The sequence below is a fragment of the Rousettus aegyptiacus genome, unplaced genomic scaffold (genome assembly GCF_014176215.1).
Source record: "Rousettus aegyptiacus isolate mRouAeg1 unplaced genomic scaffold, mRouAeg1.p scaffold_m13_p_6, whole genome shotgun sequence".
NCBI classification, from domain to species: domain Eukaryota; kingdom Metazoa; phylum Chordata; class Mammalia; order Chiroptera; family Pteropodidae; genus Rousettus; species Rousettus aegyptiacus.
Window position 1 is genome coordinate 113155533 of NW_023416309.1, and position 27997 is coordinate 113183529.

The 27997-nt window shown below is 62.0% G+C and overlaps 1 protein-coding gene across 3 annotated transcripts; it reads right to left on the reverse strand.

The window, feature by feature from the left end:
• Positions 1-126: 126 nt before the first annotated feature.
• USP36 (ubiquitin specific peptidase 36) lies at positions 127-27864 on the reverse strand. Of its 3 annotated transcripts, none has more exons than XM_036222210.1 (21): positions 27760-27864; positions 25543-25667; positions 23796-24057; positions 23145-23366; positions 20005-20115; positions 19225-19327; positions 15972-16039; positions 15350-15420; positions 14738-14820; positions 13667-13778; positions 11686-11826; positions 11386-11486; positions 10517-10655; positions 7626-8255; positions 6907-7037; positions 4786-5346; positions 4161-4369; positions 3869-3970; positions 3227-3342; positions 2741-2891; positions 127-2090 (listed from the first exon to the last, which is right to left on the reverse strand). In XM_036222210.1, exons 3-20 carry the CDS (start codon positions 24046-24048, stop codon positions 2760-2762), a joined length of 3285 nt encoding a protein of 1094 aa, XP_036078103.1. In that variant the 5' UTR covers positions 24049-24057; positions 25543-25667; positions 27760-27864; the 3' UTR covers positions 127-2090; positions 2741-2759. The 3 variants fall into 3 exon arrangements, with proteins under 3 accessions (XP_036078103.1, XP_036078102.1, XP_036078101.1); XM_036222209.1 differs by having other exon boundaries at positions 4161-4372; XM_036222208.1 differs by lacking the exons at positions 127-2090; positions 2741-2891 and having other exon boundaries at positions 3233-3970.
• Positions 27865-27997: the final 133 nt, after the last annotated feature.

Genomic DNA, 27997 nt, shown 5'->3' on the forward strand with positions numbered 1-27997 from the left:
GGCCAGCGGCAGGCTGCTGGGCACCTCGGGGTGCACGAGGACCACCTCTCAAACCTGGAAAACAGACTGGGGGCTGGGATGCACCTGTTTAAAAACCAGAGGAAAAGGAACCAAGACAGGCAGGACTCACAAAAAGGGTGTGATTTTATTCCACCAAGGTCTTGGCACCATCGGGGCTCCTTGGCCCGGGGGCGAAGGTGCAGAGTAGGGGGCCGAGATCTCCACGCACATGGAGGTGATGGCGGGTGAGGGGGACGACATGGGACCCCGGGAGTGGTGGCCCCTTCTACAAGCCCCCGCCCTCCACTCTGAACAGAGTTAAACTGAACCCGGATGCTGAGTCGACCGGGAAGCCGCTATCATAAAAGCTGTAGCTGTTCATGTAGGTTTGCATATGTACATGTCACCTAGGATTTGGACTGGTGCTCTGGGCCCATCCTGCCCCTGCTCGGATGGCTCAATGACTCTGTGGGAGGGGAGGGCCCCCTCTGCCCCGTGGTGATAAACGCTGTGCAAAGTCCCCTGGGCTCAGCCCTGCCCAAGGGCCAAGGAGCACTCGGGTCTCGGGGAAAGGTTTTATGACTCCGCAGAGGAGGGACGGAAAGGAAGGAGAGATTCTGTGTTGGCAGACGAGTTTTTCTTTTTCAACCACAGAACGTTACAGAAAAACATGGCTGGGGAAACGGTCTGTACAGAAAAGAATGTCCGCACGTCACTTCGAAAGGGGAAACCTTTGCCCTCCCTCTGCAGGTGACGAATGACAAAGCCACGGAGCGCTGGGCTGGGCCCCGCGTCTCTGAGCACGTGTGCTTGGCACACAGAAACGAGGCCGAAACGTTGGCAGAGGTGCCCTGCCCGGCGCGCGCCAAGCCCCGTCCACCAGGGCCAGGAGCGGACCCAGTGCGGGCTGCAGGCGTCAGCACCTCCTCAGTTTTGAATAATAAAAATAAAAATGGGACGAAAACCTGAAAATAAGTACCCACGTGGAAAACAGACACATCTCCCCAAACAGAAAACCCAAGGCTTTGACCAACTCCGCCAGGGGCACCCGAGACCCCGGAGCGGCAGTCGGGGCACAGGGGGCACAGGGCGCCGGCGGGTGTCGGCGGCCTCGGGCTGAGAGCCACTCGGCGGACAGGTGCACGCAGACCTCGGTCCATCCCGTGTGACGTGCACAGAGGAAGGAGGCGGAGGCATACTGGGAAGAATAATTTTCAGATTTACTTCTAAACCTTCTATTGTGGGAGTCGTTTGTTTTCCTGGAAAATATCACCTTAACTGAAAATTCCCCATAATTATTAAATTACAAGTTCGTAGGCACAGCTTGAGCAAGATAAAAAAGTTATCTTCTCGAGTTATACAGTCATCTAAATTCAAAAGCACTCACGGAAAAAGAGCAAACGAAGCCAGTATGTGCGTATCAGGGGCAGGGGATGCATTGCTGATGGAAGCCGCGGCCTGGCCAGGACCCTCTGGTTTACGGGAGGCAGCAGAACGAGAGGAGGGCTCCACCCCAAGACCGCCGCTGAGAGAAAGACCCACGGCTCGCTGAGGCTGCGGGGCCAGGTTCCTCAGCCTGCACGGCGGGTGGGTCCACAGCAGTTCACGCCCTGAGCCCGGCCCAGGGAGCCGCCTGCTCAGAGACATCCGGTTTCTCACAGGGAGAAGCGCAGGCAGGGCCGCCCCTCGCCCCTCTCGCCCCTCTCGGGGAGGGCGGACAGTAAGGCATACAGAGCCCCGCCCGTGGGGACAGGGAGGGGCAGGGCCAGACACGGCCCGGCCACCAGGAGCCGGCGGTGGGCGGTCTGCAAGAAGGGCAGCCAGCTGCACACGCCGCCCTCAGGGCGCCGGAGGACACTCGGGGAGGCGCGGCCACCGTCCTCCCCGGGCCGGACGCTACCGCAGCCTCCCGCGCTGCATGTCCCTGTGGTGTCACGGTGCGTGCTGCGTCACCAGGGCTCCCAGTCCCCGGGTGCCGGAGCCTCGGCCGGGGGCCCGCCCACGGCGGCTCACAGCACGGGTCCCGGAGGTGACATGCTCTTCAGGCCAGCCGGACAGTCCCCAGGGAGGGGCGCCGCGTCTCCAGGAGCCTGTGGGGCAAACGACAGTGTACCAGTGAAGAGGCCCCGAGAGGCCCGGCACCCAGGGCGGGGGACACAGATGGAGCTGGGGCGGCACGTCCTCTGTGCAGGCGACTGCCATGCGCGCACCCCACACCCCACGGCACCGGGACACTCCGCACCTGGTTCACACACGCCTCGCGCTCCACGCCCTACGCCCCACACACTCCACACCGCGTGTCACACGCACACGCACACCACACACACCCCTCACACGCCACACACACCCCTCACACGCCACACACACTCCACACACTCCACCCCGCGTGTCACACGCACACGCACACCACACACACCCCTCACACGCACACACACTCCACGCACACGCCTCACACACTCCACACCGCGTGTCACACGCACACACACCCCACACACTCCACGCACACGCCTCACACACTCCACACCGCGTGTCACACGCACACGCACACCACACACTCCACGCACACGCCTCGCGCTCCACGTCATCCACCACGCACTCCGCATCGCACAGCACACACACACGCACACTCCACATCATCCACCGGACACACCACACACATCGTATGTTGCACACACTCCACACACTCCACTCACGTGACATTCTCACACACGCACGACACTCACGCTCACTCCAAACCGACCTAGCTCAGTGGCAGGGACTCAGCGGCGGTAGCTGAGGCTGGCGGCCTTGGCTGGATGAGTCGCAGACCAAAAGTTCCGTCTACTCTGAAGTTTCTGGAAGGCGTTGAAGTTTCTTTTCTTCTCTCTCTTAAACTTTTTAATTTTCTTTTCCTGTACGAAGAATCACAGGTGTCACAATTCCCGAAAAGGGCCGCCTGGTCCCGCGTGCGGGCGTGACCCTCCCTGCCCTGCGGGACCCACAGACCCACTGCTCAGGCCGCCTGCGGAGGTGCCCGCCGTCCCCGCCGTCCCCACAGAAGCCACCGGGCGCCACTGCCTCGCCGGCGGCCACACGACGTTCACAGTGGCCGAGCAGCGCCTGAACCGGGTGACTGGTCCTTGGCCACTGCACAACGCTGCTGCCACCTCGGACTGCCCAGAGAGGCCGCGTCCTCCCGACTGCGCCCCCAGCCGGCTGCGCGGTGTGGCGAGGGCCCCCGCCTCACCTTCCCGCGATCGAACGTGTCGTCCCAGTCGTCAAGCACGGTGGCGCTGCGGGCCACTGCGCTGTCCCGGATGGCGTCCCGACTCACAGCAGACACCGCCCCGTCCCACGTCAGCACTGCAACACACGCGCGGGCGTCAGCACCCGCCGGCCGCGGCTCCCGAGTGCCGCCTTTCGGTGAGAATGGGTGTGCGGAGGGCGGGGGGGGAGGACGCAGGGCCTCCGGGCAGCCCACAACTGTGTCGCCTCAGAGCGAGCACTGGGAACCCCGGATCACTACCCAAGGCTTAGTTCTCTGAACCCACAACCCTCGTCTGAGAAACGGACCCAGGTTCCCTCCCAGTCTGAATTGTAAAAATGATGCCCCAGGGGGAACTCATGCCTGAGGCCTGGCCCAGGGGCTCGGCGCCCCCCCCGGCCACGCCCTGCCCCCCGAGAGCTGCCCGGGCTGCTCTCGCCCCTGCCCGGGCCCAGGGAGGTGTCCTGGGTCCTTCTGCAGAGGAAAGCCACCCACACGGACGGGTCCCGGAGCCCGGTGCAGTGGCTGTGGGGGCCAGGGAGGGCCGCCGTCTCCAGATCCCGTCCCCGTCTTTCCCGCTGAGGCTCCCGGGGTGGGGGGGGACCCGCGCCCTCACGACCGCACCTTCCTTGCCGTAAGCGCGATCGGACGCGTGTCTGAGCAGCTCCTGGACCACGTTGGACCCCGGCTCCCTGCTCCAGCGCGCCAGAGGGCTGTGCTCCAGGCCTGCCGGACAAGCACGCACAGGCGAGTGGAGGTGGCGCCGCGGGAAGGATGGCGCGCGCCTCGCCCCCGGCCGCCGTCCAGAACCCGCCCGCGGAACGCTTCGGCGGGGCGTGAAGCGGGCCCCTCCAGGCCTGACGGGCGCCGCGTTCACCGCCAGCCCCTGCCCGGGCGCCCCCCCACCGGTGCTCACCTGCGCAGTCCCCGGGACTCCGGCCGTTCGCTGTGGGCGGGGGGCTGCCTCCCGGGACGGCAGGGCCCTCCTGCCCCTCGCCCCTCGAGGCGTCGGCACGCGCGGCCCCGGCTGCTTCCCGCCGGGGCTCCTGCTTCCGGCTTCTCCTCCTCTTTTTCCGTGGAGACGCGGCAGTGGCCTCCGGCTCCGTGACGTCCGAGGGAGAGCCGCTGCTGGGAGACCAGGCTCGACGGTCAGCGCCAAGCACAGAGGCGAGACGCCCCGCCCCGTGGGCACACGCACCGACCCTGCGGAGGGGCCAGCCTGGCAACGGCCGCCCGAACCCGCAGGCTGGAGCTCGCGGGCCGGCCACGGCCAGGCTCGAGCGAGGCCAGCGGGACGAGCACGGCCGCCCTTCTAATCCTGACCCTGTCGCGGGCCACAAACTGGGCGCCGTGGCCGCGGAGCCCGGCCTGGGGTGGGTGGCCGCCCTGCACGCACGGTGCTGGCCCGGAACACTGCCTCCCTCTCGCCATCCCGCCGAGGCACGCCGCGACACGCTCGCCATCTCGAGGCCGGCGGGCACATGGCACCCAGGCGACACCCGCCGGGGAGCGCCGGTGTCGGCGGGGCAGGGCCGCCTCACCTGTGCCACGGTGGGTCCTGGTGGAGGCCCGGGCCCTCCGCTCCCTTCCGCCTCCTCTTCCTGGGGCTCACGTGGGGGCCGTCCGCCCCGCAGCCCGCCTGCCGGCCGCCCCCTAGGCACTGGCCGTCCGCTGGTGGCTGTCCGCCCTCCTCCGCCGGCTGCGCCCGGCCCTCGCTCCTGCGCTCGGGGCCCCGGTGCTGCCCCTGTGGCTGCCCCTCCTGTGGGGGGGCGGTGTCTGTGTCTCCTGGGCGCTTCCTCCTCTTCCTCCTCCGCCTCCCAGGAGGGGCGGCCGCCTCCTCCGCCTCCGAGCCCTGCCCCCGCGGCTCCGCCGAGCGCTTCCTCTTCCTCTTTTTGCACAGGCTCCGGGGAGGCTCATCGGCCTCGGGCGGCTGGTGTGTGGGGGCCCTGAAGCCCCCATTGACCTGAGGCAGGGGGGCAGAGGTGAAGGGGTTCCGTGGGCCTGCTGTCCTGAGAGGCTGGGGGCTACTGGGCACTGTCACAGAGTGGAGGCTGAGGGGGGGCTTCAGATGGCCGGATGATCGGGGAGCAGGAGAAAGAGCCCTGTGGAGACAATCAGGCGTCAGCCCAGGCAGCGCTCGGAACTGCCCTCGGCTCCCCTCCCCTGTGAATCCCAGACGCACGCACCACACCCATCAGGGAAGGCGGGCTAACAGGAAACTCGCACCTGCTAACGTCAAAGTTAACGGAACCGTCACAGGTCCCTTAGCGTCTTGTTACAGTTCAGAGTGCTGCTGCAAACTCTGACGTTGGTAATGCTCAGTGCAGACGTGTTAAGAGGGGAAGGCTTCGCCGGCAATAAATTCCCAGCCGCCACTCAGACCCTGGTGTTCAGCATGGGGCCTCGACAGGGGGCACGTGTGGGCCCGCACCCCCCCACCAGGGTTTCCCCTTGATTTCCCTCTGAATGGGGAGGTCCCGGGAAATCAGGGAAACAGGTCGCATAGTAGATCGCGCAGGGAGAGATGAATCAGGGCGGGACTCAGACCTGAGTCTCACTGGCTGTGTGCCCTGGGGCAGGTTAACCACCCACTCCGCCGAGGCGCTCTTATTCCTGAATAACTGACATTAACTCCCACTCTAAGGGTGACTGAGTCACACAGGACTGCTACATCATCGCCCAGACCAGAACCAGCTACAATGGCCACATTGCTACAACGTATCACCCTGCATTTTCTGGGATTAAGAAAAAGGCTGTATGTAAAAGAAGCAAAGAGAAAACAAACGTCTTCGACGCTTAAGGACCTGCCACGCGCGAAAGCTCCAGGCTCAGCACATCGGTGTGCGAGTGTGAGGGGGCGGGGCCGCGGGGTGGGGGGCCCTGGGGCCCGCAGCGCCCCCAGGGCGCGGGAGGCACAGGGAGGGCACGTCGGCGCCCACGGCCGACACCAGACGCGCCCGCGGCTCCTGCTGGCCTTGCGCCATCTCCCGCCTTCCTCCCCGGCTGCCAGAGGCCTCGACGGCCCCTCGGACGGCCTGTCAGTCCTCGGCTGTCTGCCGGTCGACATGCGAAGGGGGGTGTGAGCGCAGCACGGCCTGCCCGGCCGCGGGGAGGGGGCCCGACCCTCAGGGGAGGGTGTCCGCCGGAGGCCAGAGACCCCACAGCACCCCTGAACCGTGGGCCTGCTAGAGAAGCCCGCGCAAACAGCCGGCACCAGGGACAGCCCCCATGCAGGGCGGCTCCGGGGCGCGAAGGAGACAGAGCCCGCTCCGCTCAGACGCCCCTGGCCAAACGCACGGGCCCCGCAGCCCACTCGGGGTCTGTCTGGAGCTCCCGCCCTTCTCTCCTACTATGGGGTCCTGCTCTGGGGCTGGGGCGCGGCCGCGGGGCAGGTCCGTTCACAGCGTCCCACAGTCACCACGTGGAGGTGGCAAGAGACAGAAAACAAAGACGGAAAAGAAAGAGTCAGCACTGGGGGACCAGCAGGCCCTGCGCGGCCGGCTCCCTGACCCGGTGCAGAGAGGAGGGCCCGGTGCGGGGCCGCACCCCGGTCCTGTCCTGTCCTGTCCAGCTACATGCCACGCTGCCGGCCGGCCCGTGGGCGGCCACCCTGCAGCTCTCCACTGGCCGAGCGCGTGGGGGCCGGGAGGGCCCGCGCTTACCTGGTTGTGCTGACAGGCCGGGTGCAGGCGACGGTGGGGTGGGTGGCTTTCCTGGGGTGGGTGAGGTCGGAGAGCGGTGAGAGGGGAGGAGCACGGAGGTCACTGCCGGCCGCCCTCCGCGGGGTGCTGGCCTGCAGTTATCGACATAAATAAAAACTTGGTGGTCTAAAAAAGGTTGCCGTGAGTGAAGAGGGAAAGTAAACGCAAAAAAACAAAACAAACAAATAAAAAAAATAAATAAAAGAGCCCAGAAAGCAGATGAGGGGGCAGAAGGAGAAAAAAAGGGAAAGCGAGGGGTGGGGAATGGTAGAAGAAGAATCAGAAGTGTTTTTGGTTAGAAACGAAAAGGAAAAAAGGAAGGAAATTTCAACAAAAATCTCAGCACAACCAATCCGTGCTGGACGTAGGGGCGCCCGCCGCCTGGGTCCTGCAGCCCGTGCCGAGCCCCCGCCAGGCCCGCCGCCCCGCCCAGGCCTCCCGTGAGGCTCCTTTAGGGAGACCTGCCCTCACGCCCCAGCCGGCAGCGGCCACACCTGGTGACGCCAGGTAGTCAGAGTTCCCTGAACCCCACCTTCACCCCAGGACAGCCCCCGTCGCCTGCGGAGGCCCGGGAAGGCCTGACACAGCGCTCCTCTGGATCTGCGGAGGCCCAGCTTCCTGCTCCCCCAAACCAACACCCTGCTGACACGTGGCCAACGGCGGAACCCCCGCACACCCACCTTCTTGGCAGAGAGGGCCAGCTTCTTGGCTGGTGGAGGAGACATGGCACTCGCGGGCTCGCTGGCGGTGCTGCTCAGGACGGGGCCCCTCGGCTTCGCTGCCTTCGCGTCCTCCCCACTGGGCAGCGCTCTGGGGGGGCCGGCGGCGGACGGGGTGGGTCCCTGAGGGTCGCAGGCGCGGGCTCCGCTCTTGGGCGCCTGGGCGGGGTCGCTGCTGGGGGAGCGCTCCGGGCTGGAGCTGCTGGAGTCCCCCTTCTCGGTGGCGCCCTTGGGCCCGTGCCCATTGGCAGTCACTGCGGCCGGGACCTTGGGCGAGGTAGTAATGGCGCCCGGCCTGTGGCTCTCACACTTGCTCGGGTCGCTGGCACCATGGAGCCCCTGAGAAGCTTTGAGGGGTGGGGAGAAGTGCTGTAGGGGAGCCGATTTCTTGACTTTCTTTCCAGGCTCGTCCAGAATAGTCGGCAGGTGTGTGGGGGTTTTGGAGAGTCTGGGGGAAGGGGACCCCAAGGGTGGCTTTGGAGGGCCGTATCCGTTCTGGGACTTCAGGCCCAGCACCGAACCATTCCTGGGCACGGGCACGCCGATCTCTTCGGTGGTCTGCAGCTTCCTCGTCGTCGCAGGGTCCGGTCTCTGAAAGACAGCAGAGCAGGGGACACAGTGAGCGCCCGGCGCTTCTCCCACAGGGCGGAGCGCACTGTCAGCAGGGTCACCGAGCGGCCCAGGGCGTGTGATCTGCGTGGACACACAGTAACGACACCGACGCGTCCCTGAACAACTTCGGGACTGTGAGTCGCATACGTGTGGGTACGTGTCTTTATAATCTTCGCTATGAAAACAGTACGTTTTCATCAAGATTTGAGAAACACAAAAAAGTATAATGGAAAAAAATTTACTGAACTCCCATCACTTAAATGGAACTGCAGACAAACAAAGGCCTGTTTCCCCTTCAGACGCGGGGCTGGTTTTGGCCGGCGCAGGGGAACCGCTTCCCCTGAACCCCACCATCTAGAGCGTTTTCTTGTTGCAGCTCCCAGAGGAGGTCTTGAAGTCTGACTAGCAACCGTCTTCTTGTAGCAAGTTTACAGAAGCCACACTGCCTCTGGCTGTCGCTGGCAGGGACAGTCCCACGCTAAGGGCCTCATCCTCCCCCTGGCAGAGCTCCTTACAACCGCATCTAAACCAATCGCTCTGCGTTTAAATGCCCCGGGCCTGAACGGGGACTGTCTAAGGTTACAGCCCTCCCAACAAGTTAGGGATTCTGCAGAGTCCCTCTTTAAAAACTACTTGTTAAACGAACAATCAAAAAAGATGAAACTGTTTTCTGTATCAGTATTTCATCTAATTTAAAAAAATATGGAATTACTGGGCTATGAATAGTTTCATGAACTCTGACGCAAACTGACATGCTGCATTTACTAAACTCTTATCAGCAAGTATTTCTTTTTCAAAATACTTGCTAATTTGGTACTATTTTGGGATCTCATCACTAACATTCATATCCTTTACACGGGCAATGATGTGATTTTAAATTACTCGAATGAGTCCTTTACATGTTATAAATGTTAACTTTTTGTTAAATTTGTTGCAAATATTTTTAGAAATTGTTTATTTGTCATAGTTCACGTACAAAAATTCAAATTTTTAGTTCAGACAACTTTTAATTTGTTCTTATCTCTCAATTTTAAGCTTAGAGTCTTCTTTCTTCCAGAGTTTTACTAAGAATTCGCTTCTATTTTCCATAGTTTTTCCCCTACGTTTTAAAATAATTTATTCCTTCACATTCTTTCTAAAGGGCTTATGTCTTCCCACTGCACCGTGACAGCTTTCGGTGGCTGGGCGTCCACGCACATGGAACTTACACGACGTCATTTCAAGTAAAATGACTTGTGCGACCACACTGCGGTTAGAGTTAATTTTGCAGTGAAAATGTATGTGATACGCGGCCTTGTGGTAGGTGCCACAGGGGTCCTGTCTGGGGCCCGGTCACCTGCAGGCACGACACTGGCCACATCCTCTGAGCAGGCCCCGAGGCCTCCGACTGCCCTGGTCTAGGCCTCGGTCCACACGCGGTCAGGCTTTTCGTTGCCGCGCTGACTCTAATGCTTCAACGTCAGCTCCGTCTCTCAAATGCTGGCAGGCGTGCATAAGTGACCCCTGCAGGCCACGAAGAGCCCTGGCAGCCTGAGCTGGGATCTGATCTCCAATTGTAGGACAAGGATCACAGGGGCGGCAAGAGGAGGACCGGCCTCTTTTTGAACTGTAAATTGTGTCGCAATAAGGGAACTGCTCATTACTTAGTAAACCTGAGCTCAGCTCTTTTAGTAGAAAACTTCAAAAACGCACAAAAGTAACTTCAAGGATATTTCCTGTTAACACTTTACATTATATACATGACAATCTCTTTCTCACCGTTTGAGTGAACTTTGGATGTGATACCCTTTCACCCCTGAACACATCTGTGTGTTTAGAAAGAACGAGAACGTTCTCTTAACGTGCTCTCAGGACTGATCAAAATCAGGAAATTAACACTGATGCAAACTACTCAGCATTAAACTATGAGGAAAAAATATTTTTTTCCAGACGCGTAAGGTCGAGGGTTTGCTCAGTGAACGGGTTGCCGCACTCCTGCACGGCAGCTCGTCTAAGGGGCCCACCGCGACTTAAAGTCTTGACTTGCTGGGTCAGGTTTTCTCGGTGCCGTCCCCTCGTCCTGCTCACCCGATGTCAGCTGACGGCCAATTTAACAGTGAACACGGAATGAAAGGGACAAACTGTCTACACTCTGCCGTCGGGCTGAGCCCCCGGCACTAAGAGATGGGGCGGGGCACGGCCCCGACAGGCACAGGCCCGGAGGGTCTGCCCAGTCAACACCGATCCTCTCAAAGACGCACCTTTCCAGCCAGCGGGGATGAAACAGCCCCGTTGGCGACGCTCCTCCTGCCGTGGTCCGGAACCACAGCAGGGCGGCCGGACAGGGAGGAGACCGGCCTGGACACGGAGCCCTCGGGACTCTTCTTGGAGCCTGGAATCCTGTGCAAGGAAGACGACAGGTCAGGGGATCCTCTCTCCAAAGCCACGGACGCTTTACAGAAACGGAGCATGAGAAGGAATCGGAACAAAGTCCAGGTTACGACTCCGTTAAAAACGTTCACACGGCAGAAACCCCGACCGCCCTGACGGGCCTCTCTGAAGCCTCGCTTTGCCCTCAAACCCGCGGCGAGTTGTTCCACAGCCTCAGAACTCGCTCATTACACGTGGAGCAAAACCACAGTCAGAGTCACGGATCCTCAATCTGCCAGGAAGCCAAAGACGCCGCAACACAAAGCGTACGAGGCACGAAGATGCCTCCCGTCCCCAGCTCTCCAACCCCCGGGTCAGCGGCAGCCCGGCCCAGGAGACGGCGTCCTCCGGAGGCGCCTGCGCGGCCTCCGCCCTCGTGCCCGCTCCGTCCCCTCCGCCACCGCTCTGCCCAGAACGGGGTGCGCTGCCTTCCCACACGTGCGCTTGGAGACGACAAAATAACGTGTGACTTTCCCACGTGCGTGCGGCCACCGCGACGTGGGGCGGAGGGAGCTGCTCGGACCTGCCCGGCCCGCTCCGGCTTCCACACGCCGGCCGGCCGGACGCGGTCTCAGAGGGCGCGCCCCGGTCCACTCCCGCGGCCGCTGGCTTCCCGCCCGGAAGCCCGACCCTCTCCCGTGAAGGACGGTGGACGCACGCGGGAAGGGCGGCGGGGACGGCGGAGGGGACCGCGACTTACCGCAGGTAGAAGAGCACGTAGGCCTGCTGGTTCAGCACCACCTTGATGCTGCTGGAGTTGACCAGGGAGTCGTTCATCTGGTACCACTGCCCGTTGCTCGCCTGGGAGACACGACAACCAAACGCCCATGACCCTCGCTTTTCAAAAACGAAGCGTCGCTAGTCTGCTGCTGGCCCCGCTCGCCCGGGGCGCTGGCACCCGACGCTCCCCGGAGTGGCCCGCTTCCCACGGACCCTCCGCGCGGCGGCGGCCACAGCGGGACTGGCGCACACCGGCCCCCCCGCGGCCGGCGCCACTGACCTTCACGTAGCAGTAGTAGTGTCCGGCGTGGCAGCTGTAGCCCGAGTGGACCAGGACGGCGTACAGCCCGTACATGACGGGCTCGCCGCTGCTCTGCGACATGTACGGGCGGATGTTCAGGAACTCCGGGTAGCCCACGTCCTGCACGAGGAGCCAAGACACGGCAACAACGTCACCTTCGAAGGCGAGGGGCGGCTGGCGCTCTCCGTCCACACCACAGAAAGGACACGCCCGGCCCTCTACCGGTGTGCGGCGCCCGGGCCCTCAGCCTGGCCCGGCCGGGGCCGAGAGGCAGAGACGGGGCCTCGCCCACATCGGCCCCCACAGGTGCCACCGCGCGGCCCCGTCGAGCGGCTCGCGGCCGGTCTGCTCCTGCCTTCGCCATGCGTCCCCGTCGGCTCGCTCACGCCCGCGCTCCGCGTGCGAGGTGAGTGGGATGGCTCGCTTTCTTCCCCTCCCCCACAGGAGCGTGGCGGGGGTGGGGGGACGGGGGGAGAATGCCAGGTTCAGGCCTTCAGGGAAAAAGGTGCTGACTCCGAACGGCCACCCCTCAGAGTAATTTACGTTTTCTATGGAGTGGGTCAGGACAAAGGTCATGCCAAAGTTCATTTCAGAAACTGACAATCTCTCATAGGAAACTCTTTTCAAAAATTACCTTTGTGGGACGGCAGGAGATATAACCCACCCGCATTTCTGCCTGTGTACACACAGTCTCGTTTCTTTAATAAAGTGCAATTTACGTAAAGTGAAACGCACGACTCCCAGGTGAAGTTTAATGAACCTGACGAGTGCACACTGACAGCGACTCGTAGCCCTACCAAGACCAAGACGCAGGCATCGACCCAGAAAAAGCCCTCACGTCCCCGCAGGAGCACCCGCCCCGCGTAGCCACCGCTGACTCCCACCGCCGCTCACTGGATCTGCCTGTCCCTGAGCGCTGCACCAGGGTCACCCAGCGTGGACCTCTTGCGTCTGGCTGCTTCTGGCTGCTTCTTGCGATGTTTACCTACGTATCTTTTCCGTTCCACGGACCAACTCAGAATCTCAGAAGCCAATGTACCCAACAGGCTCACGAGCCTCGGGGCAATCTTGCCACACTGGGCCCCCCAAACCAGACCAGCGATCCTCAAACTGCTCCGATGGAAAGCAGTCCCAGGAGACGTCAGGGTGACGCGTGAGTCCCTGGGGCAGATCTGCCCACGTGGTCATGTTTGCTACCGATGGTGTCCCACGGACCCCTCAGTGCCTCGTGTGGCACGGGGCAACGTGGGCTCGTTAACTATTACTAAAAGCAAAGAACGAATGACTCTCCAAACAATTACGTTTGAAAATTCTCCACGATACACTCCCCTCTGGGAGATCCAGACGCGGCACAGACAGACAAAGGCTCTGAGAAGGCCCGCAACGAAAACCGCTGAACCGCGGCTTGCCGGTTCCCGAGCTCCGGCGAGCATGGAGCACTTTGTTCCCGGATGCAGCACCGACGCCCTGCGGAGCCCTGGTCTGGAAAAACGCCGACCCAAGCCAGCCCGCACCGCGGCCCGTGGGGAAGCAGAGGCTCCGACAGGCGCCCTGCCCCAAACCACAGAATGAGGCTCCGGCACCTGAGAACAGATCCCCGGACCTCTGTGACACGAGACGTCTGTTCAAAGGCCACTGTGCCAACAGCGCACTTCCAACCTGCGCTCCACGAGAAGCCGCAGCACGGAACTGCACCTGACTCACACAGAGAGCAGGACATGGTGGACGGGCGCCTCGCGGCCAGTCGCATTTCCTCTCAGGGAAACCCTGACCTTCCGCACCGGGCACGCCCCACGCCCAGGCAGAGGCTGGGGGAGAAGCCGGAACGACCACAGTTCTTGACGGGACACCTGAGCATCGCACGGGAATGCGCGTCCCTGGGCCCCCGCCCTGCACGGCGAACGTGCTGGCCCCGGGAGGGCGGAAGCCGCCCTCGAGAGGGCAGCCGGGCGGCACGTACCTTGGTGATCTTCCCCCCGCTGAAGTTGGCAAAGCGCTTGAGGGACAGCGTGAGGACGTTGGACGTGCGGTGGATGGTGAAGCGCTTGCTGGCGGGGACCTTCTTCTTGCACCTGGGAGGAAGGGGGCGGGAAAGGCGTCAGCTCCTGCTCCGAGGGAGTGTCCCCACACCGGCTTAGTAACAGCAGGGCCGCCGGCAACGGGGGCTCCCGCAAGGCGATCTGCGGCCCCTGCACCCCCAGCGGTCACGGCGACACCTCTGCAGGAGAGGAAAGCTATCGCGGAGAGACGGGGGAAGAGCTGAGCATTCTAGAGCAAAAACAAAGTTCTTGCCCAGCGAAGAGACCAAGATGCATGAAAAGCATCTTTGGGATTACAGAGGAAAGAACAGATTAGAGCTCATGTGGCCAAGTGACAGAGAGGCAGGAAGTCACTGTGAGGGAGGCCAAAAGACGGCACAACAAAGGGCAGGGGCGGGGCCAAGCGGACAGCTCCTCGGGCTGGGGAACAGCTCCTCGGGCTCGGGGACAGCTCCTCGGGCTCGGGGACAGCTCCTAGAGCTCAGGGGATGAAGTTAGGGAGGAGTAAAAGGTAGTGATTGGGCATAGAATAATAAACCTAAAAAGTACAATTAAGAGAAATATTCTCTTCAGCTCTAAACGACCTAAACATACAATAACACGCCACACACTCATGCTGCGCAACCCTGAGGAGAACGAGGTCAGAGCTGCATCTGAGAAGTGGAGAGCGCAGCAGCAAACCTAAGGAACGGAGGCGGCAGAACGTGCCCGTCTACGCGGCAGGGCGGCCGGGGCACGTGCCCGCAGCGCCCACACCTGCTCCGCCAGTGGGCGCCCGTGAGGCACCGGGGACGGGGACCGCGCACCGTGAGCGCCCGCACGCGTCGGCTGCAAGAGCCGCGGCCGGCCGACACCCCGTGCGCGTGGTTCAGAGGTCGTCTGTTAAGACGCAGATCCGGTGCCCGAGGCGTGGGAACGGGGGGGGGGGTGCAGACCGTGCCGCCCGCCCTGCGTCCTCCTGGCCCCGCCGCCGCGAGCCGAGCAGGACGTACTTGGCGCACATGTAGGCGTTCTCCCCGCTCAGGACGTCTGGCTTCACGAAGAGCTCCAGCGCACGCACAATGTTTGCAGCTTGCTGAGAAGGACAAAACCGGGGAGCAGGATAAAGAGCAGAAGAAAAATGCTGACTCGAGAAATGCCGAACGGAAGGGCTTTTTCGGGCTGAGGCAGCAAATCACAAAACCTCGCTCACATCGAAACCGCCCCACTGGCCGCCACCTTCTGGGGCTGAGACAGATCACAGAGAAACGGGGGGCAGGCCGTCGGCCTTCGTCACTGATGTGGGGGGGGTCACGGACACGGAGGCCTGCAGGACTCAGCTGCAGCTGGGTCTGCACTAAGCCACAGGCTACGATGACCTCCCTAGGCTGCAGGGTCACTCACTACCTCAGGACACAAACTGCATTTTATCTCTACTTTTTAAATGAAAAGAAAATGCATAGGAAAGAAATAATCAAAAACGGTAGCTCCTACTTCAAGGCAGTGGGAGTCTAAGTATCTCTTTCCTCATCTGTTTGGGTAACACGGCCTCCTGGGTTCCCGGGGTTTGGGGTTTTCGCCCTCTGCTCTCCCCATCCTAACGCGAACACAGCCGCGGTCTGTACCCGGATCTCCAGCGCCACGTCCAGGTAGGGGTCGTAGGTGTCCGAGACGCTCCTGCACACCGAGCACTTCACTGCAACGGAACAGAGAGGCAGTGAGCGGGCGCTGTGGGTCCCGTGGGCCTGGCCCCGGTGACCACGTCCTGGAGCTGGGAGGTCACTCTCAGCAAGCCAGGCCGCTCCCCGTGACCACGTCCTAGAGCTGGGAGGTCACTCTCAGCAAGCCAGGCCCCCGAGAGTCCGGCCTCGGGAGCGAGGCCACGGACACCTGGAGTCCACAAGGAGCAACACGCCCCACCCACGCTGCCCGGATGACACCTCCCCCGACGGACCCGCGGCCTCTACAGCCACGTGCTGCCCCGCGGCCACGTCTGAGGGACTAAGGCAGGCCGAGGAAATATAACACCGCCCTCACTCCCCCCGTGCCGGGCGCTAGGCTCCAAACTTCCTGCCGGGGGTGCTGTGCCCAGCGGGCAGAGCACGGGCCAGGTGCTCGTCGGCCCCCAGGCTCGAGGCCTGTGGGCCGGCCCGGGGAAGGGCGCTGGCCTGGGCCACTCCCTAGCACTTCCCGGTTAATAGTCTGGTCCTTGACACGAGCAGGGGCAGCGAGCACGTCTCCACTTACCACGCGATCTGAGGTAGCCGCCAAAAATTTGATGGACCAAAGTCGTAGCCTGCGTCTGACGGTCCAACCTGGGAAGGAGGCCACAAGCCTTCATGCAGACGACAGGACTCAGCGAAGCGGGCCCAGCGACCCCCCGGCGGCCCTCCCGTCATTACTGGCGCGGCGACGCCGGGCCGCACGTCTGACGCACTCGCCCCGCGTCTCGGCAGGACCCCGGCAGCGCCTGGGGGTCTCCCCACAGCACTCTCACCCGCACGGCCCCTCGGCGCCTCTCGGCCGGCAGCCTCGCCCCCACTTCCCAGGAATACAAGGCCTGAGCAGCTCCCCGCTCGAGGACAGACGCCCGCCCCGCCACCTCTCCGGCTCGGCCCGCCTCGGTCCTGCACGGTCACCGCTATTTCTCCACTGGCTGTCACGTGCGCCAGCCTCGCATCTGGTGAAAAGTGCAGCCGCCAGAAGGGGACGCCTGGGGTAAGAACTGGGCAAGTCACCAAATCTGGGAGATAAACGAAAGCCGCGCAAATCCTTGCAAAGGTGCTCACAGGAGAAAACGGCAAACAAGAACGGAACACCGCGTCTGATGGAGGTCGGCCCCCGGGACAGCAGCAGAAGCAGAAGCAGAAGCGAAGCTCAAAACTCCAGGCGGAATTCCGGCCCCTGGACGAGCACGTGGGGACGCAGAAACCACCGTGAGTGGGAACGTCTAAAACCGAAAATAAAAATAGAGCCAAAAAAGAGAAGGGTAACGGAACTCGGGGAAGACGTGGAAAACAAAGACATAATCCATTCGGGAGTGAAGGCTCAATTACAGGGCGCCCGACCGAGGAGCGATTCAGAGAAAAACGCGGTGAGGGCGCGCCGAGGTGGATGTCAACCGGGGCTGACACCGGCTCAAGACGAGCCGGAGAGGAAGCAGCTGAAATGAAGACAGCTAAGAACTGAAGACCCTGAAAAAATAAAGCGTACTAATCAAACAACACTGCAACTCGCACGCGAGAAAGGCTTCCGGGGGTTAAGAAACGGCCTTTAATGAGAAGCAGAGGGACTAACAGCCACGTGCGTCCCCAAGGTCACGCAGGTGAGAGTGCCCTTCCGTCCACACACCTCCAGCGTCAATCTACGCAGTGATTCAGCCTCTGTCATCGGTCAGGGAGCTGGTGTCTGGGGGTGCTGGCCAAGGAACCTAACCCAGGACGTTCTTGGTGAAACCATCAAACTCTAAAGATTTTAAAAAGACCCCGAGGTAAAAAGGTCCACTGCCACCTCGGGCTTCCACACCCAGCACCCCCAGCCCAGGGCGGTCTGGGGCTAAGAAGGAAGCAGAGGCGGGGAAAGAAAATACAGATCTCGTTATATCCCAACAAAATAGGAAGTAACACAACCGAGATTCGAGAGCAGAAAGGAGGGAGGGGGCGAAGGGCACCACTGAAGACCGAGGGCCACGGGTGTGTGGCGGGTGCCTGCAGAGAGCCCGCGGGTCTTCCCAGACGTGGCGCGGAAGGTCACAATAGCCAAAGCTCAGAGACCAGACACACGCTCTACGCGACAGTTACAAAACGAAACAACTCGGCACGGTCCAGACCAAACTTCAGTAACGGTGAGTGTGAAGGGGCTGAACGTGCCTCTGGCCTGGCTCGCAGAGCAGGACGGAACCGAGACAGGCCCAGAGCGACGGCCGGCGGGCACCTCGGCGAGCAGGCCGCACCCCGCCGGGGGCGCAGCGGAACCCAAGCCCCAAAGCATCACGCGACAAAGGGCACCTTGTAACAGCGACCAAGTCAAGGTGAGAGGGCCTCGAGTGTCCGACCACAGCGCCTTCCTGAAGCGGCGGCCACCGGGGACGCAGGTGACGGGCACACGCCACCCTCAGCGGAGCCCCGGGGAGCGAGAGGAAGCAGGGCCAGAGAAGACAGGCGGAGCGCGCTCGGCAGACTGACAGGCTGCTGAGGGAGGCGGGCCCGCGTACCATGCCCACCGTCTCCCGTGTCACTGCGGACCAGGGAAAGCTGTCCCCCGGGCAGCTGGCCAGCAAGCGTCCCGCTGTCCGGCACTGTGCCCGGCCGCGCCCGCCCCACCTGCCGCCCGACGCCCTCGCCCTTCGACCGGCGTCCGCCCGCCCCAGAGCCCTGTAGGAATGGCCCGCCACCACCTACCCTGCCCGGACCACGAACCCGGGCTCCGCCCCTCCCTCAGGCCCAAACCCAAACTTACCCACTCCACCCGCCCCCCCGAATCCTCCCACCTCCAGTGTGGCTCACCAGCCTGGCACGGGGTCAGTCATTGTCCTAAGGGCGCCCAGGTGACTCCGCCCTGGACCAGGGCTGGGAACCACTGAGACATGCCACAGCCACCTGCAGAGCGGGGAGGTCACACGCCCACACCACCTGCCTCTGCAGGCCACGCGGCCCGGCCACGTTCCGCGTGCTCTGAGCCTGGGTCACTCCCGCGGGCGCGTGCATGTCCCTCCACCCCAGTCACACTCTGCGCTCCTCAAACTAAGGGGCCACATCTTAACCCTCCCCCAGGGGCTGGTCCGCCCGCCCAACGGGTGAGTGACTGTGGGGACAGCGGTGGGCGGGGCAGCGCCAGGACCTGCCTGGCAGGAGGGAGGCCTCTGCCCCTGCAGGGACAGGGGAGGACGGGTGACCAGGCCAGAGCCCCCGGGTTTATCTCTGAGGACCACGTCCACTGAGGCAGGCTCTCCCGCGAGCGCCACCGCAGCTCCGCGAGCCGCACGCGCTGTTCACGAAGCTGGGGGCTCAGCTCCACTTGGCGCTCAGGCAGCGGCCACGAGGTGGGGGCACTTCCTGCCTGTCTTCTTCTGTCTGAACCCACAAACCCAGGAACGACACAAAAACCTTCCCGATGGCCACTGCTTCACAAAACAGAACCCTCGGCACGAAGATGTCAACGTGTCCCACGCATGTGTGACTTCAAACCCGGAATTACGGACGGTAACTGGGCAGTGAAACTACCAAAATCGCCGCCTCCTGCCTGCAAACCCTCCCGCACGCTTTCAGGCGCCTTCGTAAGGCCTGCCAGGTCCTACCGACCCAGCCTCTGCAGCAACGTGACAGGGTGGCTCTGAAACGGCGAGAAACGTCCACGGCAGCAGCGGAGGCCCTCAGAGAGGCTACAGCCTCTGTCCGCGAGTCCCTCGCGAGTCCCGGGACGGAGCGTGGCTGCCACTGCCCCGGACGCGAGGAGGGGGCAGGAGGCGCCCCCTCCCCGGCGGGGGGCGCGGCCACCGCACCTGGCGCAGCCGCTCAGGCAGGCCTTCTGCATGGCGTCGATGGTGTACCGCAGGAACTCGTGCGCGTCCTCCTGGCTCCCGAAGCGGAAGTGCCGGGCGATCTCTAGGGTGGAGGGGAAGGAAGCCGGGTCAGACCTGAAGGGGCTCCCGCCGCCGCCGGCTGACCCAGCGCCCCACGTGGGCTTCCGCCACGTGGCCACGGCCTCTGCGCAAACTGCCTCTGTCCACTCGTGACTGCGCGCAGCAGCGCCGTCCTCAGCGAGACCCTCCGGACTCAACGGCAAAGCGGCCCCGCCTCGGAGCGCCCGCCGGAGCGCAAAGCCCACTGAGGAGCTAGTCTCCAGGGGCCGGCACTGAGCGCTGGTGAGCGCAACGATGTCGCGGGTGTCAGACAGCAGCTGGCCTAGCGCCTCTGCGCCTCTGCCGAGGGGAAGGGAAGCCGGCTCCTGGGACGCCAGCCTGTGTGCCACTCCTCGCCCTGCCGGCACCCCGTTCCCGTCACGCTCCCCTGACCCCTGCGACACCCTCAGGCTGGCCCCGCCCACGGCTCCTTCACAGTGGTCCCCCCACGAGGCCTTTCCCATGGAGCCCGGAGCCCGGCCCAGCGCAGTCCCCAACCACGCACCCCAGTCTGCGCTGCCACACACACCACTCAGTGCTACAAAGTCTTGGGGCTCCCAGGACTGCTCCCGACTCTTCACACCCCCCACCCCCCACCAACTCCCGGCGCCTGCCGCTCGTCTCACATTCAGCAGCTGGCGGCGAGGGGCCCGCGCTTACTTTTCAGGTCCCGGATGAAGGACACGGGCTTGATGGCGTTGCCGCTGTTGGCGAAGGCCTGGACGATGTGGTTCTGCATGAGGCACAGCATGCAGAAGCTGCCCTGGCGGCCTGCGGGCGGGGCGGGCAGGGGTGAGGGCCACGCTCCCTGGAGGCCGCGCTCCCCAGAGGCCACGCTCCCCGGAGGCTGCGCTCCCCGGAGGCCGCGTGCCAGCGCGGGACCCGGAGGGCGGCTGAGCAGGCCCAGGCCCGCAGCGGCTCGGTGACCGTCCTCTGGGCTACTCCCGCCCCCCACCTCTGCTCCTGTCCCGACTTCCTGATTTTTAATCATTTACCAACTTTTAAAAATCATGGTCTAAGCTTCATCACATACACACATGCCCAATACGAGACGGTCTTGATCAGCGGGAACCCCTCCGGGGCTGCTCGGAGCTGTGCCCGGTCTGCGCTCTGCGTGGCGGCCGCGCCCCACCCCGGCCTGGCCACCGTTCCCGCGTCCGGTCGGCGGGCGGGCGGAGCGCTGCTCACACGCTCAGCTGTGGACGCTCTAGTGCGGGCTTCCCGCACACATCGGAGCTTTCCCGTAGAACTGCCGGGTGGGTTCGAAAGATGTCAGATTGTTTTCCAAAGTGAGTCTTCCACGTGATCAAGACGTGAGACTCTAAGCAAAAGAACGAGGCGTACCAACACCCCTTTCCGGCAGGCAGGCTGACAGGACGAGAGTTCGGGTCCTGGGGCGCCTCGCTGACATCACGGGAAAGGGTGCGGTTCTGGCTCCAGGACCCGCGTGTCGCACGAGGGCAGGCCAGGGCACGCGGAGACGCTCAACCCTCCTCACGCCGGCGGCCGGTGGTGTCGGACTTCTGTCTTCACTGATCACAGAGCGGGAAACGGGCCCGCACGGTCCTGATGGCCCTGCCCTGGTCACCAAACCACGACCGGCAGGCTGAGCATCAGCCCTGCTGGCCCGGGCCGCGAGGCCCATCAGCGGAAAGCCGAGATCTCATCTGTCTTCAGCTCCGGCCCCCTCCTCGTCATGTTGGGGTTCCTCACGTACTCTTGGCACCGGCCCTCGTCCGCGTGTCCCAGCTTTCTTCTCCCAACCATCTTTTAATTTTGTTTTTTTTTTCATGAACGAGTCTTTAACTTGAACACAGCTGAATTTACCAGTTTTCTCTGTACGGTCGGCACTTTCTGAGTCTGGTTTAAGAAACCTGCCATCCCAAAGTCAGAGAGACATTTGGCTACAGAAGCGGTTTTGTTTTTGATAGTTTTCAATCCCGTACGTGTGTGTCTGCTGCAAAACGGGGATCCTATTTCCCTTTTTATGTAAGTAAACCCGAGTTATTTTAAGTTGTTTGTTTAAAACGGGAAACACACGGGTATGTGAAAAACTGGTCCGTGACACTTGTTTCCAAACGCCAGTTTCTGGGCTCTGCTCTCGTCCGGGGGTCATCTGTCCCCAACCCGGCACTACGGCACTTTGGCCCCTGCAAGCGCACGTGAAGACCGTGGTTGGCGGAGCATCTCTCCTCTCGGACTCTTCCTCAGAACCGTCCTGGTGATTTTCGGTCGCCTGCTTTGCTTTTCCATGTAAACGTTACAGTCAGCTGGGACCACGTTTCCCTCTCCTCTGATGTGGGGAGAACTGACACTTCACAACACTGACCCCCCCCCCACGTGTGCAGGTTACCAGCTAACGGCCTTCCACCACGGTTCCCCACGTACACCTTGGTAAATTTAGGTCCAGATACTTTATCGTTCTTACTGCTCTTAAACGTTGTTTCATAATAGCAAAAAAACTTCTACGAGTCCTCTTTGGTGCAAGGAATGCGATTTTTTGTCAACTGATGTCTCGCGTCTAGCCATGCTGCCGACTTTCTGATCTGTCTGTGGAGCCCTTTGCCTTTCCGGGCAGGGGCGCCATTTTCAGGTGATCGCACTACCCTATCCTCGCGAGTCGCTGCTCCGGCCAGGACCGTCGCGTGACCGGCGGTGGCCGCGGCCCCCCATTCCATCCCTTATTTCACAGGGAGCGCGTCCAAGGCCCCTCTGAGGATGCTGTTCTGCAGTGTCTGGCAGGCACCCTTTATCGAGATAAAAAACTCCCTTCCATTGCTGCTCTTCTAAGAGTTCATCATAGATTTTGGGGGGACATCTATCTCCAGGCAACCTTTCCCTTTTAACCCGTTAGGGCAGTGACAGTGAGCGAGGGTGCCAGGTCTCACTCGAGCCCTCAGGAGGGGACGGCACAGTGGCTCTGTGGGAGGGACGGGTGCCACGGGCGGCAGAGCCGGGGTGCAGACCCGCGGGGCGGGGCCCGTCCCCACCGCGCGCCCGCTGTACAGCCCCGCGGGAGGCTTCTGACGTCAAACACGCCTGCGATCCTCCCACGATCGCCAGCGGCTCGTGGTGGCGGAGCGTCTGGACTGGATCCTGCTCGGTGCAGGTTTGTTATGTCTACGTCATGAACAAGATGGAACATCATTTCTTTCTCACATGGCGCTTAGTTTGCTGTCTGAGCTACAGAACCCTGAGAGGATGAGCTGGTCCGTTTCCTCTGCTTTCTATCATCTGAGAGAGTCTGTGAAGTATTGAGATGATCTTTCTTACAAGTTTCACGGAAGTCACCCACCTATCATCCCGGCTGGTTCTTTGTGGGGAGACTGAACCCCTGATTTAACATCTTTAATAGTGAAAGGCCTGTTCAGACTTTTTTCTACTTCCTCCAGTTTTGATAAGTTATATTTTACTTTACCTTTATTTTACCCATTTTAAAGTTCTACTTTGGGGCCTGTTTCCCAACGTGCATAAAATGCCGGCACGATGGGCGTGTGTGATGACTGACATGCTGATTTAGGAGGGTCCCTCTGAGGTCCCTTTTCCTGCGTGGGGAAACACTTTCGGGAGAGTCTGGGGCCCACCGCTCTGCCTGTGCGGCCACTGCTGCAGCCTGCCCCGCGGCGGGCGAAGCGCAGGCCTAGGGTTCGTGGGTCACTGCGTGTAACGAACGCCACTCCCGACCCTGCTCCAGGAGGAGGACGGCGACGCCAGGAGCGCGCGGGGCCGTGTACCGGGGTGGCTCCCCGCCCCGCACACAGGGCTCCCCCCCCCCCCGTGCCGCGCGCGGGCGCACTCACAGCTGCGGGAGTGCTCCCTGGAGAGCAGGTAGCCGGCCAGGGGCGGCGTGTAGGTCAGGCACTGCACGGTGGAGTTGAGGAAGCACGTGTTGCCCAGGTTGTGCAGCCCGGCGCCCACGCGGTACACGCGCTCCCACTTCAGGGACAGCCGCTCCAGGGGGAAGAGCACCTTCTGCGGGGCGGGGACGCCATCGCCGCTGCCCTCGCGCACGGGCTCGCCGCCTGAGAGGGGGGGCGGGGAGGCAAGGCGGGCGACGTGAGTCTACGCGCAGCCAGGCGACGGGAAGCGACCGCCGGCTGGCGCGCTCAGCGGGCACCCGCTCAGGACACGGCAGGGAAGGGCACCCGCCGCCCTTGCCCCGGGGTTCCTAGCAAGCCCGGCAGGAAGCCGCCACCCGCAGCCGCTCCCCCCTCTCGTTCCCGAGTCCTGCTTTTGACCCTGTGAAACACGCACGGCCAAAGACACCTAGGGATGCAGCTCTCTTTCTGACCAACCCCGTATCATTACTCCGACAACTGAAGTCCACGGACACCAGAAAAAGCTCACACTTGACCGCAGTCTGGTTTTGCCCCAGCTAACCATTTGTTTCGCCCGCCCGCTTGGTGACCACACAGCAAGGCCCTTTCCGCCAGCGGGCCGGGCGCCCGTACCCGGTCTCCTGGCCTGGGGCTCCTCCCCGCCCCTGTGGCGGCCGGGCCCCTCCGCCCTGGGGTTCAGCAGCACGTATTTGCTCTTCAAGGACTCCAGCTGATAGGAGAAGCTCCTGCTGGCCGGCTCGAACTCGATCTTCTGTAAGAGCACCTTCTTGGCGGAGGCGGCCAGCAGCTTCCCCAGCTCGCCATCGTCCGCCGAGTCCTTGCGGCCGGGCTTCAGGGCTTCCTTTAACTTATCGACTATTGGCATGGTGCATCACTGTGGGGACAAGAAGGAACAGAGAGCGGCGAGTAACCAGGTCCCAGAACAACGCACCGCTCCTTTAAAAACCCCCCGTGCCGCGAGCAGCGCCGGGCAGACGGGACGGCAGGGGACAGGCAGGTCGGCCTGCGGCACGCCCCTCTCCGATGGGACCGCGCGCATCATGCTGCTGAGACTTTAGGCCAAAGGTGACCACGTGATCGTAACGTGTGCTCAACACCGGGAAACGCCGATGCCCGGGACACATGCTGGTCACACACACAAATTCACGAAATGACGGAGGCCGTGCGGCCAGCGGAGGAGTGGACGTCCGTCCCGGCCCCCACTCCCCGCACTGAAAGCACGAGGAGGAGGCTGGTCCGGACCGCGGGGTGCTGGGAACGCGGGGCACGCGCCAGACTTCGAAGGCTCAGGGTGAGGACTTTAAAGATCTCTGTAGTTTTTAGACGGGTTACGTGCTGAAATATTTCACATATATCAGGGTGAATAAAACAGACTGTGAAAATTAATTTCTCCCGCTTTTTACTTTTTAATGTGGCCCCCGTAACATTCTAAGTTACACGTGTGGCCTGCATTGCTGCACGGTGCACACACAGATCGCTTTTAAGAGCGAGGGAGGCGGGAGGGGGCAGCGACAGGACGAGACGCCTGGGCCGAGGCAAAGCGGGGCGGCGGCGGCCCGGGCCCCGGAGCGCGGCAGGCCCGAGCCGTCCCCGGAGCGCGGCAGGCCCGAGCCGTCCCCGGAGCGCGGCAGGCCTGCGCCGCCCCGTCGGCTGCTGGCTACACACGGACGCCAGCGACAACCGCTGCGACTGTCACGGGTCTCCCGATCTCTGTAAAATACGGACAGAGAACGGCTCCCACGGTGGCTGAGAGGTCGACGGTTGTGGAATTGATGGGGGCACGAGCACGGGGTGGGTGCTGGGTGCTGCGTGCTGGCTACAGGGCCGAGGCTGGGGGTGCAGAGCAGAAACTGCAACCAACGGGAAACCCCCATCTCCTCCGCCGGCGACGCCGTCTCTGCCTCTCCTCTCCCCCACCCACTGCCTCTCAACTCAGCCACTCTAGCCAAAGCTCAAGGACTATTTGAGTCACAGTTAGAAAACCAGGTTCCTTAGATTGCTCACTCTTATCAGAAAAATGATGGCTCCCCTGGGGACCAAGCATCCAGCCTGCCACAGGAGAACCAACTAGTCAGCTGCGCCCCCAGACCCGCGCTGTAGTGAACAGACCCCCTTCGCACCTTCTATTAAACCCAATTTATTGTTATGAAGCATGTAATTCCACACATAGGGCAAGTTTCTTTGTCTATAGAAATGTCCGTAAAGAACAGAAACGTAAACTTCATTTTTGAAAAGCGAGCACGAGCTCTTTGACTTGCGGATGTAGATGCACCTGTCCTGGGAGGAATCACCTACGCGCTCCCGCCACCGCACACTCACTGCCGGGACGAACGGACGCGCAGAAGCCCGCACGGCTCACCTGGGACGTGGGGACTTGGGTGCAGGGCTGCTGCAGCATGGGGTCGCGGCCCCGGTCAGACCGCGCGGGTGTGGCCCGAGAGGTCACCGAAGCCGAGAGCGTGTCGTCCAGACTGGGTGTCAAACCTGTGGGGTGAACAGAGCACCACGTGAAGCCAGCTCTCCTCCCACGGCCAAATCCGCCCCACTCTGCCGGGAGCAGCCGGCGTTACGGCCAAAAGAATAAGGACCGTGCGCTTCTGGGAAGAGTTGGGAGGAAACCGAGCTGATTAACTACAAATTATTGCAACGGGCATGACATGAAAACACGGCCATTTGCTCTACATCCAAACCTTCACGCCAGTGACGAAGCCAGTGAACACCAGTCTCCCCATTTCTCCAATCAACTCCAGTCCCAAGTGCATTCTGAAGAGTAGGAGGCAACTGATGATCTCCAACTTTCAGATTTCACAAACCAGTAAACACCCCCCCCCCCAAAAAAAAAAGTCAAGGGAGCAATAAAAGCTGCCAAATGTTCACTTTGCTCAGTGTGGACTTGTTTCTTTAATTACCGCCCGCAATCGCTATGACTACATAAAATTCGAGAACTTTAAAGCGTTTGGCTGTGACAATGTCCAACCTACACACTGTGGGGAGAACGACACGGCGATCCACACGGTTCCCTCTGCTGGGCCAGTACTCCCCGTGTGGGACTGAGCCGCACCCTTCACAGCAAGTGTCAGACACCTCGACATCCGCGAGTAAAAGCTCATCAACGCCCAAACAACAACAGGACTCCCTACAATGTCACCGCTGCAGCAAGACTCACCTCGCTGTGGACCAGTGAGGACGAGGGCCCACAGGAGGGCGCATGGGGACCCAGCAGACAGAGGATAAACGGAATTTGGGACAGTTAATCCAAGTTAATTCAAGATACGTAACTTATATAATACCTATCCCACAGCCCATCCCTCCCTCCATGTGGAGTTGGAGACTTTGAACATAATTTTTCCTGCTCCGACAGAGATCAACCTCTATGTCACCAATTTCACCTGAAACATTAAGCAGTAACCTGAAAATGATTTCTCTCTGAGGTGAAGAAACCCAAAGAAAAATGGCCTTGCATCATCGGCAAGCCCTTGACACCCACGCTTGATAACACACTCGTCAAGACCGGAAGGATGCTCTCTCCGTTCTAGTCCTCATGGTCCAGGGGAGGCTCCACTCATCCACGTATTTTTCTACCTCCGAGAGTGCTCAAACATAGGTTCCTCGAAATGAATACCGTTCCTTCCACTCAGGCACTTTCTCTTTCCCTCCTCCCTTTCCAAGATAAACTGCACCAAAGACTCACAGGGTCAACCACGTGCTGGAGGGAGGAGCCTCAGATGGACAGAGCTGGGGCCTCCGGGGTGCTTTTAGAGTGGGGCCTCCGGGCTCTTCCGCAGCGCAGAGTCCCCATCCAGGAGAGAGCAAACAGAGCGTGCCCTGCTTGGAGACCTACCTATTCGCGGCATCCCCTAGAGGAAGTCTGTTTTAGGACGCTGCTCCATCCCCTAGGATCTAGAGGAGACGGAACAGCGCCCCACAAAAGCAACGGGCATTTAAAAAACTCGCATCTTGTACCCGGGTACCCACTCAAATCTACCACGACCGCGACAACGACCATGAGGGAAGTTAGCTTCTCCAGGGGTGAGCCTTTCCCACGGCGCTTACTAAACGGAAACACGAGCTCAGCTCCAGTCCCAAACAGAACACTCCGTTCTTGATTTCGACCTAGGCCATTCCAGAGGTCTGGATCCTGCGTAAAGGCTGCTTCTGTGCGTGACGACTGACTGCACCCAACATCCACACAGACCACTGCCCCTCCGCGGCCTGGGCTCCAGTGGAGCAGCTCTCCTCTCCACCACCGGTCGGGGTTCGCGGGGGGCAGCACAGCCGACCTAGGACAGGTCCGAGCGCACTCCCCCTGGGCCTCCCCGTGGACCGCCGGACCCACGGCAGACGGCGCGGCCCCGGGCCCTCCCCGAGGCCCCCCGAGCCGCTCCCGTGCCCTTAAGCCCTCCCGGTGAACCCCGGAGCCCTACGGACACGCGCCCACGTTTCCCTGAAGCGGCCCGGGGTGCGCCCGCGTCCAGCCGCACCTTCCCTCTTCCCAGGCCCGGCGCAAGCCCTTCCCGCGGCTGGACGCGAAGCCTCCTCCTGGGCAGCGCGCCGTCCAGACCCGGCCCCAGCCTACCGGGTCCCGGCCAGCCCGCTGCAGCCCGCGGCGCTGGCGTCTGCTCGGCCCGGGCCCCGCACACTCACCATCCGGGCCCTCGGCGCCTCACACACGTGTCACGGCGACACTTAAAGGCGCCGCGGCCAGAGGCCGGAGCTGCGGAACTCAAAAAGGCCTCTGTGGCTTTAAGAGGCGGGCCCGGCTCCAGCCCCACCCCTGGGCCCGCCCACAGCTCCTTTACGCGCCGGAAACGTCA

Excerpts from the sequence above, each read along its gene's own strand:
- USP36 (XM_036222208.1), bottom strand. The coding sequence starts at position 24,048 with ATGCCAATAGTCGATAAGTTAAAGGAAGCCCTGAAGCCCGGCCGCAAG. Across the intron at positions 19,328-20,004 it reads CTTCATCCGGGACCTGAAAA|AGATCGCCCGGCACTTCCGC; the intron begins GTAAGCGCGGGC and ends CCTCCACCCTAG. Across the intron at positions 10,656-11,385 it reads TACGTGCTCTTCTACCTGCG|GATTCCAGGCTCCAAGAAGA; the intron begins GTAAGTCGCGGT and ends TTCCTTGCACAG.